Raw genomic sequence first — 14,489 nt, 5'->3', positions numbered from 1 at the left:
GGGAGTAAGGGCCTCGAACCTGTTGGACAAGTGCAAGGGCTGCGGCTCCTCCAACACTACCTGTTGGATCCCCGTACCTGCCTCACTTCTAGTCACACCATCCTGACCCTGGCCACGGACTACAACTGAATTAATTAATCTAATTGGTGTGAATACCTCGTGATACACAGAGTCCAGGTAACTCTCCCCCTCCCTGATGTGTCTCAGTGTTTGAAGCTCGGACTCCAGCTCTTCAACACGGAGCCGGAATTCCTCGAGCAGCCAACACTTACTGCAAATGTGATCACCGTGAGCATCAATGGAGTCCACCAGCTCCCACATATTGCAGCAGCAACACATCACCTGATCTCCCATTCTATGTCATTAATTAAATTTATTAATATTATTCTTAAATACCCTCTGCCCCGATTCTAAATGGTGAATATCACTCCTTAGAAACTATAAACCAAAGAGATTTAAGCTTCAAAAGGGAGAAATACTCACCAACCAATCACTTACCCGCTTTCTGGTGACGTCACACTTGGATTACTTTTTACCTCTCTCCTTCCCTCTGAGTTCCCAGACTGGAGACTGGTAAACCTTACCTGGTCTCTGGGGCCTTTTATAGCCCCGCTCTGCCGTCCAGGATTCCCGCTGACGCTGTGAGGCCTTACCTGGTCTCTGGGGCCTTTTATAGCCCCGCTCTGCCGTCCAGGATTCCCGCCAACGCTGTGAGGCCTTACCTGGTCGCTGGGACTTTTATAGTCCCGCTCTGCCGCTCAGGATTCCCGCCGACGCTGTGAGGCCTTACCTGGTCTCTGGGACTTTTATAGCCCCGCTCTGCCGCTCAGGATTCCCACCGACGCTGTGAGGCCTTACCTGGTCTCTGGGGCCTTTTATAGCCCCGCTCTGCCACTCAGGATTCCCGCCGACGCTGTGAGGTCTTACCTGGTCTCTGGGACTTTTATAGCCCCGCTCTGCTGCTCAGGATTCCCGCCGACGCTGTGAGGCCTTACCTGGTCTCTGGGACTTTTATAGCCTCGCTCTGCCGCTCAGTTTTCCCGCCGATGCTGTGAGGCCTTACCTGGACTCTGGGACTTTTATAGCCATGTACAGTCCCCATGTACAGTCCCAGGGTTTGAATCCCCATGTACAGTCCCAGGGTTAGAATCCTCATGTACAGTCCCAGGGTTATAATCCCCATATACAGTCCCAGGGTTAGAATCCTCATGTACAGTCCCTGGGTTATAATCCCCATATACAGTCCCAGGGTTAGAATCCTCATGTACAGTCCCTGGGTTAGAATCCCCGTGTACAGTCCCAGGGTTAGAATCCCCATGTACAGTCCCAGGGTTGGAATCCCCATGTACAGTCCCGGGGTTAGAATCCCCATGTACAGTCACTGGTTTAGAATCCCCATGTACAGTCCCAGGGTTAGAATCCCCATGTACAGTCCCAGGGTTAGAATCCCCATGTAGTCCCAGGGTTAGTATCCCCATGTACAGTCCCAGGGTTAGAATCCCCATGTACAGTCCCAGGGTTAGAATCCCCATGTACAGTCCCAGGGTTAGAATCCCCATGTACAGTCCCAGGGTTAGAATCCCCATGTACACTCCCAGGGTTAGAATCCCCATGTACAGTCCCAGGGTTAGAATCCCCATGTACAGTCCCAGGGTTAGAATCCCCATGTACAGTCCCAGGGTTAGAATCCCCATATACAGTCCCAGGGTTTGAATCCCCATGTACACTCCCAGGGTTAGAATCCCCATGTACAGTCCCAGGGTTAGAATCCATGCGTTGGCAATGAGCTTGGACCCCAGTAAAGCCCAGGTCAAGGGCAGGCCCACTCTGCCCACTCTGAACCCGGTTTGCTGCTCCCTCTGTGCCCAGCACTGCCTGCACCCCCGGCGCATGGCAGTGGAATTTCAGCCTCAGTGTTACAAGTTTCATCGGTTACAGGCTGGAGAGAGGAATAGTTGAATCTGACCCAGAGCTGTGTGATTGGTTCAGTCTGTATATCACTGACGGGCCCTTTTAAATTTGAGTGGTCAGGTATTCAAATTCCCGGTAACTCTAATCCTGAATATTAAAGAGGGGAGAGCTGTGTTTAAATCAGAGTCCCCTTGGAGATTCTCTGAGCGAAGGAGCTGGTCAGCTTGAAATTCGAATCACAAAAATCAGTGTGGAATTTCCAATTCGCAGATTTTGACCATAGAATCAATGGTTACAGCACAGAAGGAGGCCATTCGGCCCGTCGAGCCCGTGCCGAAACAGCGTAGATCATCAGGACGGGGATTGAACCCACGACATTGGCGTTATTAGCACTGTTAGAACCGGGTTTTCCTGGTCCTCGTCTTGAGTTCCGTAGTATGAAGAATGATTTCAGGCTCGAGGGTTCGGAGAGTTAAAACAACATTTTATTACTTCCAACTGTTCGCAGTGGTCACACAGTATATTGAGGTCTTTTACAGTACATTCGTGTCCCGAGAGTCACACCGGGTTAGGCACGTGTTGCCAGCATTTACGTCCCCGGGAGGTGTCTGACTCTCTTGATGATCCACACGTCTTCTGGCTAAGAGACAATACAGGTAGGGAAGCCCCCTTTTATACAGTGGGACAAGGGTCATTACATCACTTCCCTGGCAACAAGCGTTCTCCAATAGGGATCACTTAAGCCCTTTCAGTTTGGCCATGATCTGGTCTTCAGTCTGGCGGGCAAGTCCTGACTTGTCTCACTGCTGCATATGCCTTCCTGAAGTACCGGGTCGTGATTGGGCACCGCACAATAGCTAGTCAGTCATCTTCTAGCTAGCAGTTAAGCCCTTTCAGTTACCTTTATTGCTCGTTAACACTTGGCCGCAGGCTGGGGCAGGTGTCTCTTTTTTCTGCTAGCTTTGCACTTTGCAAAGCTGGGGCTGCTCTTTAATCTAATCTAGACTTTCCTTGTGCGAAGCCATTTTTGTAAGCCAATTCATCGTCCATTTTATTCACATTTCCACAGCACCGTGCTCGAACCATCTGAGTAAACTGACCAATATCAACTCCCACAGGGATGGGTAATTCTAGAATAAGGTCACGATTTGAAAGGTATTAAAGTATTCGATTGGCCCTTACATTTGAGATCTTTCTTTATTTTTTCTACTCGAGGAGTTAGATAACAGACTTCCTCCTGTGAATGTAGAGCTGGATTATTGGGCCGTGATGTGTTTCGTTGTTGATCTTCTGTTAAATACATTTCGAGTTAATTTAAATATAAACCAGGTTCTGAGGCATGATGCTCTATTCACACATCGAAGGTGAGAGAGATGCTGTGGGTCACACGCTAAGTCCAGTAGCTGACAGTGATTAACAGACTGGGTTTGTGTTTAGTGATCCCGGGCGTGTTACCGATACCTTCCCTGGATACCAAGGCTAGGAGAGGCACTCTGGAATGTATGGGGAGCTGGGTCTTGTCCATGAGAGTAACCGAAAGTATGAGAACTGAAACAATCTAGAGTTAGAAAGGAGAAAAGTCCCAAAAATGGAGCAGTCGGTAACAGGACATCAATTAGTCTCCTCTTATCTTGGAGACGTCAAGGACTCGACACAATGTGTGTTTGAAACAAAGCTGATTTGTTTGGCATATATCCAGAAGATTAAACTCCAGCCCAGTTAGGGAGTTACTAACATAAGAACATAAGAAATAGGAGCAGGAGTAGGCCATACGGCCCCTCGGGCCTGCTCCACCATTCAATAGGATCATGGCTGATCTGAATCTAGACTCACGTCCACTTCCCTGCCCTCTCCCCGTAACCCCTAATTCCCTTATCTGCTAGGAAAATGTCTATCTCCATTTTAAATTTATTTAATGTTGCAGCTTCCACAGCTCTCTGGGGTAGCAAATTCCATAGATTTACTACCCTCTGAGTGAAGAAGTTTCTCCTCATCTCAGTTTTGAAAGGGCAGCCCCTTATTCTAAGATCATGCCCCCTAGTTCTAATCTCACCCATCAGTGGAAACATTCGATAAGATCGCCTCTCATTCTTCTGAACTCCAATGAGTAGAGTCCCAACCTACTCAACCTTTCCTCATACGTCAACCCCCTCATCTCTGGAATCAACCGAGTGAACCTTCTCTGAACCGCCTTGAGAGCAAGTATATCTTTTCTTAAATATGGAAACCAAAACTGCACGCAGTATTCCAGGTGTGGCCTCACCAATACCCTGTATAACTGCAGCAAGACTTCCCTGTTTTTATACTCCATCCCCCTTGCAATAAAAGCCAAGATTCCATTGGCCTTCCTGATCACCTGCTGCACCTGCATACTAACTTTTTGTGTTTCATGCACCAGGACCCCCAGATCCCTTTGTACTGTAGCACTTTGCAGTTTCTCTCCATTTAGATAATAACTTGCTCTTTGATTTTTTCTGCTAAAGTGCATAACCTCACACTTTCCAACATTATATTGCATCTGCCAAATCTCTGCCCACTCACTTAGCCTGTCTATGTCCTTTTGCAGGTTTTTTATGTCCTCCTCACTCACTGCTTTCCCTCCCATCTTTGAATCGTCGGCAAACTTGGATATGTTGCACTCGGTCCCTTCCTCCAAATCGTTAATATAGATTGTAAAGAGTTGGGGTCCCAGCACTGACCCCTGCGGAACACCACTAGTTACTGATTGCCAGCCCGAGAACGAACCATTTATCCCAACTCTTTGTTTTCTGTTAGATAGCCAATCTTCCACCCATGCCAGTATATTACCCCCAATCCTGTGATTTTTTAATCTTGATCAGTAATCTTTTGTGTGGAACTTTGTCAAATGCCTTTTGGAAGTCCAAATACACTACATCCACTGGTTCCCCTTTATCCACCCTGTATGTTACATCCTCAAAGAATTCGAGCAAATTTGTCAAACATGACTTCCCCTTCGTAAAACTATGCTGACTCTGTCCTATTAAATTATGTTTATCCAAATGCTCTGTTACTGTTTCCTTAATAATGGGCTCCAACATTTTGCCAACCACAGATGTTAGGCTAACTGGTCTATAGTTTCCAGCTTTTTGTCTACTTCTCTTCTTAAATAAGGGTGTTACATTAGCAGTTTTCCAATCTGCCGGGACCTTTCCTGAGTCCAGGGAGTTCTGGAAAATGATTACCAATGCATCCACAATCCCTACCTCCACTTCTCTCAAGACCCTAGGATGTAGGCCATCAGGTCCGGGGGATTTATCCGCCTTAAGTCCCATTATTTTACTGAGTACCATCTCCTTAGTGATTTTAATTGTGTTTAGCTCCTCCCCCCCCATTGCCCCGTTTGTCCAGAAAGAAACCCCAACTATCAGAATGAACATGGTTCAGTCCTGAACGTGATTAACAGCAGTATCCAACCCCCGCAGTCACTTGTGAACTCGCTGGTGAGTCAGTAGGTTGGATGACTGAGTGAATCCTTTCCCACACACGGAGCAGGTGAATGGCCTCTCCCCAGTGTGAGTGCGTTGGTGTACAGTGAGTGTGACTGACCGAGTGAATCCCTTCCCACACACGGAGCAGATGAACAGCCTCTCCCCAGTGTGAGTGCGTTGGTGTCTCAGCAGGGTGGGTGAACAAATGAATCTCTTTCCACACACGGTGCAGGTGAACGGCCTCTCCCCAGTGTGAACTCGCTGGTGTGCCAACAGATCATTTTTCCTTTTAAAGGTCTTCTCACAGTCAGAACATTTAAAAGGTCTCTTATCAGTGTGAACAACTTGGTGTGAAGTGAGGTCAGCTGATGAAGCGAATCCCTTCCCACACATGGTGCAGGTGAATGGCCTCTCCCCAGTGTGAATACGCTGGTGTACAATGAGGTGGGATGGACGAGTGAATCCCTTCCCACACACGGAGCAGGTGAACGGCCTCTCCCCGGTGTGAGTATGCTGGTGTTCAGTGAGGCTCCATGAACGAGTGAATCCCTTCCCACACACGGAGCAGATGAACGGCCTCTCCCCGGTGTGAATACGCTGGTGTTCAGTGAGGTTCCTTGAACGAGTGAATCCCTTCCCACACACGGAGCAGGTGAACGGTCTCTCCCCAGTGTGACTGCGCCGATGAGTTTCCAGCTTAGATGGGCAAGAGAATCCCTTCCCACAGTCCCCACATTTCCACGGTTTCTCCATGGTGCGGGTGTCCTTGTGTCTCTCCAGGTTGGATGATCAGTTGAAGCCTCGTCTACACACAGAACACATATATGATTACTCCCCGCTGTGAAAATTTTCCTTATATAACAGATTCTACAAACAAATACTAATTATGATATTCATACAATATTATAGTTGTGTAGTAAAGTTCTTCTGGCAGGCAGTATCCACCAACTGAGCAGACAGATAGTTAGCAGATCTGGGAGGCACCACAGGATGTTCCACCTTGACTGCAGCAGTCAGCTTTCTTATCCCCGAGGTACGGACTCTCAACCAAGCTGCTAACTGCAAGATGGGAAAAGAGAACGGAATAATAGTGAAAAAAGGAAAATAAAAGGAAGATAAAAGGCAAAACAAAGTAATATCGGCAAGGAATAATGAATGTCTTGATGGCTGGGCCCTGTGAGTGCTAACAGCAAGAAGGAAATTTGAGTCGTCGTTTTCTTCTTTTACGGGATTTGAGAAAGTGGTCGGCTTCTTTTCTGTGGAAAAGTTGAAGACTGTGGATAAGGATTATGACATTATATGGTTAGATAACATCAAGTGAAGACGAGGAGTTATTAGAGGGCCAATAGGACTGGCGTAGAACTGGTATTTACTTGTTTTGTTGAAGAAATTTCGGGTTTCTGGTTAAAAGTAGTTTACTTGAAGTTTTAATTGATTTCTGATATGGTTATGGGACTTTGTATATTGTGGTGTTATTTAGTGTTAAAGCCTTCCTTAATGTACGAACGATCGAACGAACGCTCAAGTGAACGCACGCATGCGGACACAAATAACACGCACGCACACATGCATACACAATGGAATTTACGTTCGACCGAATGAAGGGCCCTCGCTCCCCAGGATGAAGGCCGGCATCCTATTGGGTGAGCGTGAGGCCTGTCTGGATGGATGAACGAACGTACACAGGTAGACAAATGGAGACACATGCAGACATGCACAATGGAATTTACGCTTGAGCGAATGAACGAACGGAGGAATGAATGACTGAATGATTGAGCGATGCCAGTAGGACTGGCGTATATGGATTCTTTCTTTTCTTGGTTTATTAAATAGTGTCAGTTTGTACTGTAAATATTATTGATTTACCTGTAAAATTTATTAAAGCCCAAAAAGTAGAGCCTGCGTGATTCTTGTTACATCTGTCAATCAGATCATCCTGCTGAAGGAAAGTTACAGAACAAACCACCTCAAACTAAACTTACAATTAATGAACTAACAAAGGGCCTCCATCGAACTGCAAGGAATATTACTTCCAGCTGTATTGCTTTTACAGATGTGCTCGCTCTAACTCGATCTTCCGCAGACACAGGCTTGGCAAATTGTTTTTGTAACTAACAGCTCCTTCAGTATATTTTCTTCCCACAATTGAGTATTGTGCCTCAGGAGTTAATTGGAACTATAAACTTCTTAAATTGATGGTTAAGACAGATGGCTTTGCCCGTTGCCTAGGCAGCACAATGATGTTTATGGACATCTCCAACAGGGAAGGTCACTGTGTAGAGAATAACAACAACTTGCATTTATATAGCACCTTTAACATGGTAACATGTCCCAAGGTGCTTCACAGGAGCCTATTATCAAACAAAATTTGACACCAAACCACATAAGGAGATATCAGCGCAAAAGAGGTAGGTTTGAAGGAGCGGCTTAAAAGAGAGTCGGGGAATTTGGGGGAATGAATTCCAGAGCTTAGGACCCAGTGGCTGAAGGCACGGCCGCCAATGGAGGAGTGATTAAAACTGGGGACGTGCAAGAGGCCAGAATTGGAGGAGCGCAGCAATCTGGGAGGGTTGTAGGGCTGGAGGAGGTTACAGAGATAGGGAGGGGTGAGGCCAAGGAGGAATTGAAAAAAAGCTTCAATTCAAGAGTTTCTGGGCAGTTAGTCTTTTAATTCAGAATCTAGCAGCCTCTCTGTAAACATACAATAGCAAAATACTGTGAATGCTGGAAATCTGAAATAACAACGGCAGGTCATGTGTATATGAAATAAAGAAAATCTGTCTTGTGTTTAAAATTTCATTCTAAATCTAAATTTAATAGTGACAATATTTTCATTTTCATTCCAGACTTCTAAAACCCCCTTTCCCACACTTGGTCCCTCCCTATAAACTGTCCCTGTGTAATATTTCTCAGTTTAGGTGAAGGACACTCAGTGACTAGTCTCCATCATTTATAGATGCTCACTGACCAGTCTCCATTTCTCCTTCATTTACAGACACTCCCTGACCAGTCTCCATCTCTCAGCTACCTCAGAGAGCTGTGGAAGCTGCGGCATTAAATAAATTTAAAACGGAGATAGTTTCCTAGCTGATAAGGGAATTAAGGGTTATGGGGAGCGGGCAAGGAAGTGGACGTGAGTCTAGGTTCGGATCAGCCATGATCCTATTGAATGGCGGAGCAGACCCGAGGGGCCGTATGGCCTACTCCTGCTCCTACTTCTTATGTTCTCTCCTTTCATTACAGATGCTCCCTGATAAGTCACCATTTCTGCTCCATTTACACACACTCCCTGACCAGTCTCCATTTCTCCTCCATTTACAGACGCTCCCTGACCAGTCTCCATTTCTCTTCCATTTATAGACGCTCCCTGACCAGTCCCCTTTTCTCCTCCATTTACAGACGCTCCCTGACCACTCACCATTTCTCCTCCATTTACAAACGCTCCCTGACTCACTTCCTGTCTGTCCCGGAGTTTGGCGCTTTGTTGAGATTCGGGCCGGATTGAAACGGAAACCCGCGGGTGGGGGCGGATAATGTTCACTGCTCTTATAATCGGGCCTTGGGCCGCACTCGGGGTGTGTGAAGCCCGCGTCTCCCCAGGGTTCATTAACCCGCCTCCCTCTGACCTGCTGCAGCCTCGCCACCCGCGCATACTCAGCTCACACTGCTCCACAATCAGCCTCTCCCGCGCATGCTCAGCTCACACTGCTCCACAATCAGCCTCTACCGCGCATGCTCAGCTCACACTGCTCCACAATCAGCCTCTCCCGCGCATGCTCAGCTCACACTGCTCCACAATCAGCCTCTACCGCGCATGCTCAGCTCACACTGCTCCACAATCAGCCTCTACCGCGCATGCTCAGCTCACACTGCTCCACAATCAGCCTCTACCGCGCATGCTCAGGTTACCTCCTGTTGTTCAGGTTTAAAGGTCAAGCCCCGCCCCTCACACTCCGCCCGCTCGGTCCTCCAGCCCCGCCCCGCTCTTCCTATTGGTCCGGAGCTCCCGTCAATCACCCGGGCAGAAGGTGAGCTGAGCATGCGCGGACCTTGGCAGCAGCCGCTGACACATCAGGTGAGAGGTCAGGGAGTGGGTTCATGAACCCCGGGGGGACGCGGGCTGCTCACACCCCGAGCTCAGGGAGCGGGTTCATGAACCCCGGGGGGACGCGGGCCGCTCACACCCCGAGCTCAGGGAGCGGGTTCATGAACCCCGGGGGGACGCGGGCCGCTCACACCCCGAGCTCAGGGAGCGGGTTCATGAACCCCGGGGGGGACGCGGGCCGCTCACACCCCGAGCTCAGGGAGCGGGTTCATGAACCCCGGGGGGGACGCGGGCCGCTCACACCCCGAGCTCAGGGAGCGGGTTCATGAACCCCGGGGGGACGCGGGCCGCTCACACCCCGAGCTCAGGGAGCGGGTTCATGAACCCTGGGGGGACGCGGGCCGCTCACACCCCGAGCTCAGGGAGCGGGTTCATGAACCCCGGGGGGACGCGGGCCGCTCACACCCCGAGCTCAGGGAGCGGGTTCATGAACCCCGGGGGGGACGCGGGTCGCTCACACCCCGAGCTCAGGGAGCGGGTTCATGAACCCCGGGGGAGGCTGCGAGATTCTCAGCAGCTCAGCTCTGCTCGGTCCTGTGTGAACGGGCTGCTCCACAGCCCGGCTGCTCACGGGGAATGCCAGTGCGGAGGGCCCAGTGCAGAAGGCCCAGGGTGGAAGACCCAGAGGAGAGTGTCCTAGGTGGGAGGCCCAGCACGGAGGACCCCAGGCGGGGGGGACCAGGGCGGAGCGGCTGGTCGCCAGAAGCGGAGTCGGGAGATGCTGTGGGTGAGCATGCTGCACGGTTTCTAAAGGTGAATGAGTTCCAGCGGCCCCGCCTCTGCTCCGTTTGGTGGCAGCTGTGAGGCTTTTTCTTGGTGATGGGATCGGGTTTGTGCGCCGCCATTTGGTGGAGGAAAGACAGACTGTTCCCATCTATAGTATGGTGCTTTAACAGCCACAAGATGGGAAAAGAGAACAGGATCAAAGTAAAAAAGGAAAATAAAAGACAAAACAAGGTATATCGGCAAGGAATAACGAATGTCTTGATGGCTGGGTCCTGTGAGTGATAACAGCAAGAAGGGAATTTGAGTACTCGTTTTCTTCTTTTACGGGATTTGAGAAAGTGGTCGGCTTCTTTTCTGTGGAAAGGTTGAAGACTGTGGATAAGGATTATGACATTATATGGTTAGATAACATCAAGTGAAGACGAGGAGTTATTAGAGTGCCATTAGGACTAGCGTTGAACTGGTATTACTTGTTTGTTGAAGAAGTTTCGGGTTCTGGTTAAAAGTAGTTTACTTGAAGTCTTAAGTGATTTTTTGATATGGTTGTGGGATTTTCTATATTGTGGTGTTATTTAGTGTTAAAGCCTTCCTTAATTGAACGAACACTCTAGTGAACGCACGCATGCGGATACAAATATATGTACGCACGCTTACACAATGGAACTTACGTTCGACCGAATGAAGGGCCCTCGCTCCCCAGGTGAAAGTCGGCCTGGTGAGCGTGAAGCCTGCCAGACAGATGAATGAACACATAGGCATGCACGCAGATAGAAACGGCACACATGTACGCAGTCATGCACATGGAACTTACGCTTGAGCGAACGAACGGACGAATGGAGGAATGAATGACTGAATGATTGAACAATGTCAGTTGGACTGGCGTGTACGGATTCTTGGTTTATTAAATAGTTGCAGTTTGTACTGTAAACATTATTGATTTACCTGTAAAATTTATTGTTGTATTTATATTGTTGACCATAATTGGTCAATGAATGTAATGGATTTACTATGTAACTGTTGAGTTGTATAAGTACTGTTGTACTTGAATGTTAAAATTTTAAAAAAAGGACAACAGGTTATACCAAGCAAAAATGAAGAGTTACTAGATTGCCAGCAGGACTGGTATGTATTGTTTTTTACTATGGGTACCTGTATTGTTGACATTGGTTTGGTCTGGAAAAATGTATTATTGTATTTGTGCTGTTTCTTCTAAGGCTTAGCCTTATTGTGGTTAATGAATGTAATGGATTTATCATGTAATTGATGAATTGTAACAAGTACTACCAGATTTAAATAAAAGATGAATGAACCCTGGGGGGACGTGGGCTTCATACACCCCGAGTGCGGCCCCAGGCCTAATTATTAAAACACTCAACATTATCCGCCCGCCGCTTCCCGGTTTCTCCCAATTCGCTCAGCAAAGGGGCCCTGCGCCAAACCCCGCGATAGACAGGAAGTCAGGGAGCGTCTGTAAATGGAGGAGAAATGGTGACGGGTCAGGGCGCGTCTGTAAATGGAGGCGAAATGGTGACTGGTCAGGGAGCGTCTGTAAATGGAGGGGAAATGGAGACTGGTCAGGGAGCGTCTGTAAATGATGGAGAAGTTGCTATTTTTAAGTAACAAATATATATGACTGATTTTAATTAGACTCTTTTCCATGTCCCAGCTCCTGTAAACACTGGCTGTAAAGGGGGCAGATCCTCAGGAGGCTCCACAGCGCTGCCTGCTTGTGTGAAAGTGATCTCGCATCAGATTAATGTGCTTCTGCTGTGTGTGTGTTTAACAACGTGCCTGAAGCTGTTTACGAAATGTGGGGATTCAGTGAGTGTAGAACCAAACCCAGCCAGAGTCAGCACCTTCAGACGAGGAGAGGGAGGGGAACCAGTGAGTCTAGAACTGAACCCAGCCAGAGTCAGCAACTTCAGGGGAGGAGAGGGAGGGGAACCAGCGAGTGTAGAACTGAACCCAGCCAGAGTCAGCACCTTCAGGGGAGGAGGACCAGTGAATGTAGAACTGAACCCAGCCAAAGTCAGCACCTTCAGGGGAGGAGAGGGAGGGGAACCAGTGAGTGTAGAATTAAACCCAGCCAGAGTCAGCACCTTCAGGGGAGGAGAGAGAGCGGAACCAGTGAGTGTAGAACTGAACCCAACCAGAGTCAGCACCTTCAGGGGAGGAGAACCAGTGAGTGTAGAACTGAACCTGGCCAGAGTCAGCACCTTCAGCGGAGGAGAGGGAGGGGAACCAGTGAGTGTAGAACTGAGCCCAGCCAGAGTCGGCACCTTCAGGGGAGGAGAGGGAGAGGAACCAGTGAGTGTAGAACTGAACCCAGCCAGAGACAGCATGTTCAGGGGAGGAGAGGGAGGGGAACCAGTGAGTGTAGAACTGAACCCAGCCAGAGACAGCATGTTCAGGGGAGGGAGAGGGGAACCAGTGAGTGTAGAAATGAACCCAGCCAGAGTCAGCACCTTCAGGGGCGGAGAGGGAGGGGAACCAGTGAATGTAGAACATGAACCCAGCCAGAGACAGCACGTTCAGGGGAGGCAAGGGAGGGGAATCAGTTTGTGTAGAACTGAACCCATCCAGAGTCAGCACCTTCAGGGGAGGGGAACCAGTGAGTGTAGAACTGGACCAAGCCAGAGTCAGCACCTCATGGATTTTATTCTCACTCTGCACACAGAACTGAACCCAATCAGAGTAGACGGAGTGGGGGAAACTGGGAGTGGAGGAAACAAATGTTGGAGATGGTGCGATGGGTTTGGATTTCAAGAGGACATAGACAGGCTGGTGGAATGGGCGGACACGTGGCAGATGAAATTTAACGCAGAAAAGTGCGATGTGGTACATTTTGGTAGGAAAAATGAGGAGAGGCAATATAAACTAAAGGGTACAATCCTAAAGTGGGTGCATGAACAGAGAGACCTGGGGGTATGTGTGCACAAATCGTTGAAGGTGGCAGGGCAGGTTGAGAAAGCGGTTAAAAAAGCATACCGGATCCTGGGCTTTATAAGTTGAGGCATAGAGTACAAAAGCAAGGAAGTTATGATGAACCTTTATAAACATAGAAACCTGGAAGATAGGAGCAGGAGTAGGCCATTCGGCCCCTCGAGCCTGCTCCGCCATTCAATGCGATCATGGCTGATCATCCAAATTCAGTACCCTGTCCCTGCTTTCTCCCCATATCCCTTGATCCCTTTAGCCTTAAGAAATATATCTAAATCCTTCTTAAATATATTTAATGAATTGGCCTCTACTGCCTTCTGTGATAGAGAATTCCACAGGTTCACCACTCTCTGGGTGAAGAAATTCCTCCTAATTTCTGTCCTAAATGGCTTACCCCTTATCCTTAGACTGTGACCCCTGGTTCTGGACTCCCCCACCATCAGGAACATCTTTCCTGCATCGAGTCTGTCCAGTCCTGTCAGAATTTTATAAGTTTCAATGAGATCCTCTCTCATTCTTCTAAACTCCAGCGAGTATAAGCCCAGTTGACCCAATCTCTCCTCATATGTCATTCCTGCCATCCCAGGTATCAGTCTGGTGAATCTTCGCTGCACTCCCTCCATGGCAAGAACATCCTTCCTCAGATAAGGCGACCAAAACTACACACAATACTCAAGATGTGGTCTCACCAAGGCCCTGTACAACTGCAGCAAGACATCCTTGTTCCTGTATTCAAACCCTCTCGCTACGAAGGCCAACATACCATTTGCTTTCTTAACCGCCTGCTGCACCTGCATGCTTACCTTCAGCGACTGGTGCACAAGGACACCCAGGTCTCGTTGCACTTCCCCTTCTCCCAATCTATTGCCATTCAGATAATAATCTGCCTTCCTGTTTTTGCCACCAAAATGGATAACCTCACATTTATCCACATTACAGTGCATTTGCCATGTTTCTGCCCAATCCCTCAACCTGTGCAAATCGTACTGGAGGTTCACGACATCCTCCTCACAGCATACCCTCCCACCCACCTTTGTGTCATCTGCAAATTTGGAGATATTACATCCAATTCCCTCGTCCAGATCATTAATATATATTGTGAATAGCTGGGGTCCAAGGACTGATCCCTGCAGTACCCCACTAGTCACTGTCTGCCACTCGGAAAATGACCCGTTTATTCCAACTCTTTGCTTTCTGTCCGCCAACCAGTTCTCTATCCAATCTCAATCAACCATCAGCCAGAAGAGGGCGCTGGTGAGACCAGTGAAGAAAGAAAGACTTGCATTTCTATAGCACCTTTCACCACCACTGGACATCCCAAAGTGTTTTACAGCCAATGAAGTACTTTTGAAGTGTAC

General features: G+C 48.5%; 1 protein-coding gene across 2 annotated transcripts; it reads right to left on the bottom strand.

The window, feature by feature from the left end:
• Positions 1-2,378: 2,378 nt before the first annotated feature.
• On the bottom strand, positions 2,379-9,084 carry LOC147119402 (uncharacterized). 2 transcript variants are annotated; one of them, XM_085985002.1, is made up of 3 exons: positions 7,227-9,084; positions 6,260-6,419; positions 2,379-6,165 (listed from the first exon to the last, which is right to left on the bottom strand). In XM_085985002.1, exon 3 carries the CDS (start codon positions 6,111-6,113, stop codon positions 5,355-5,357), a length of 759 nt encoding a protein of 252 aa, XP_085841128.1. In that variant the 5' UTR covers positions 6,114-6,165; positions 6,260-6,419; positions 7,227-9,084; the 3' UTR covers positions 2,379-5,354. The 2 variants fall into 2 exon arrangements, with proteins under 2 accessions (XP_085841128.1, XP_085841129.1); XM_085985003.1 differs by having other exon boundaries at positions 2,379-6,419.
• Positions 9,085-14,489: the final 5,405 nt, after the last annotated feature.

Source organism: Somniosus microcephalus, chromosome 4, assembly GCF_052327205.1.
Source record: "Somniosus microcephalus isolate GS21.2 chromosome 4, FLI_Smic_1.0, whole genome shotgun sequence".
Taxonomy (NCBI): domain Eukaryota; kingdom Metazoa; phylum Chordata; class Chondrichthyes; order Squaliformes; family Somniosidae; genus Somniosus; species Somniosus microcephalus.
This window is presented reverse-complemented; position numbering and strand designations above follow the sequence as displayed.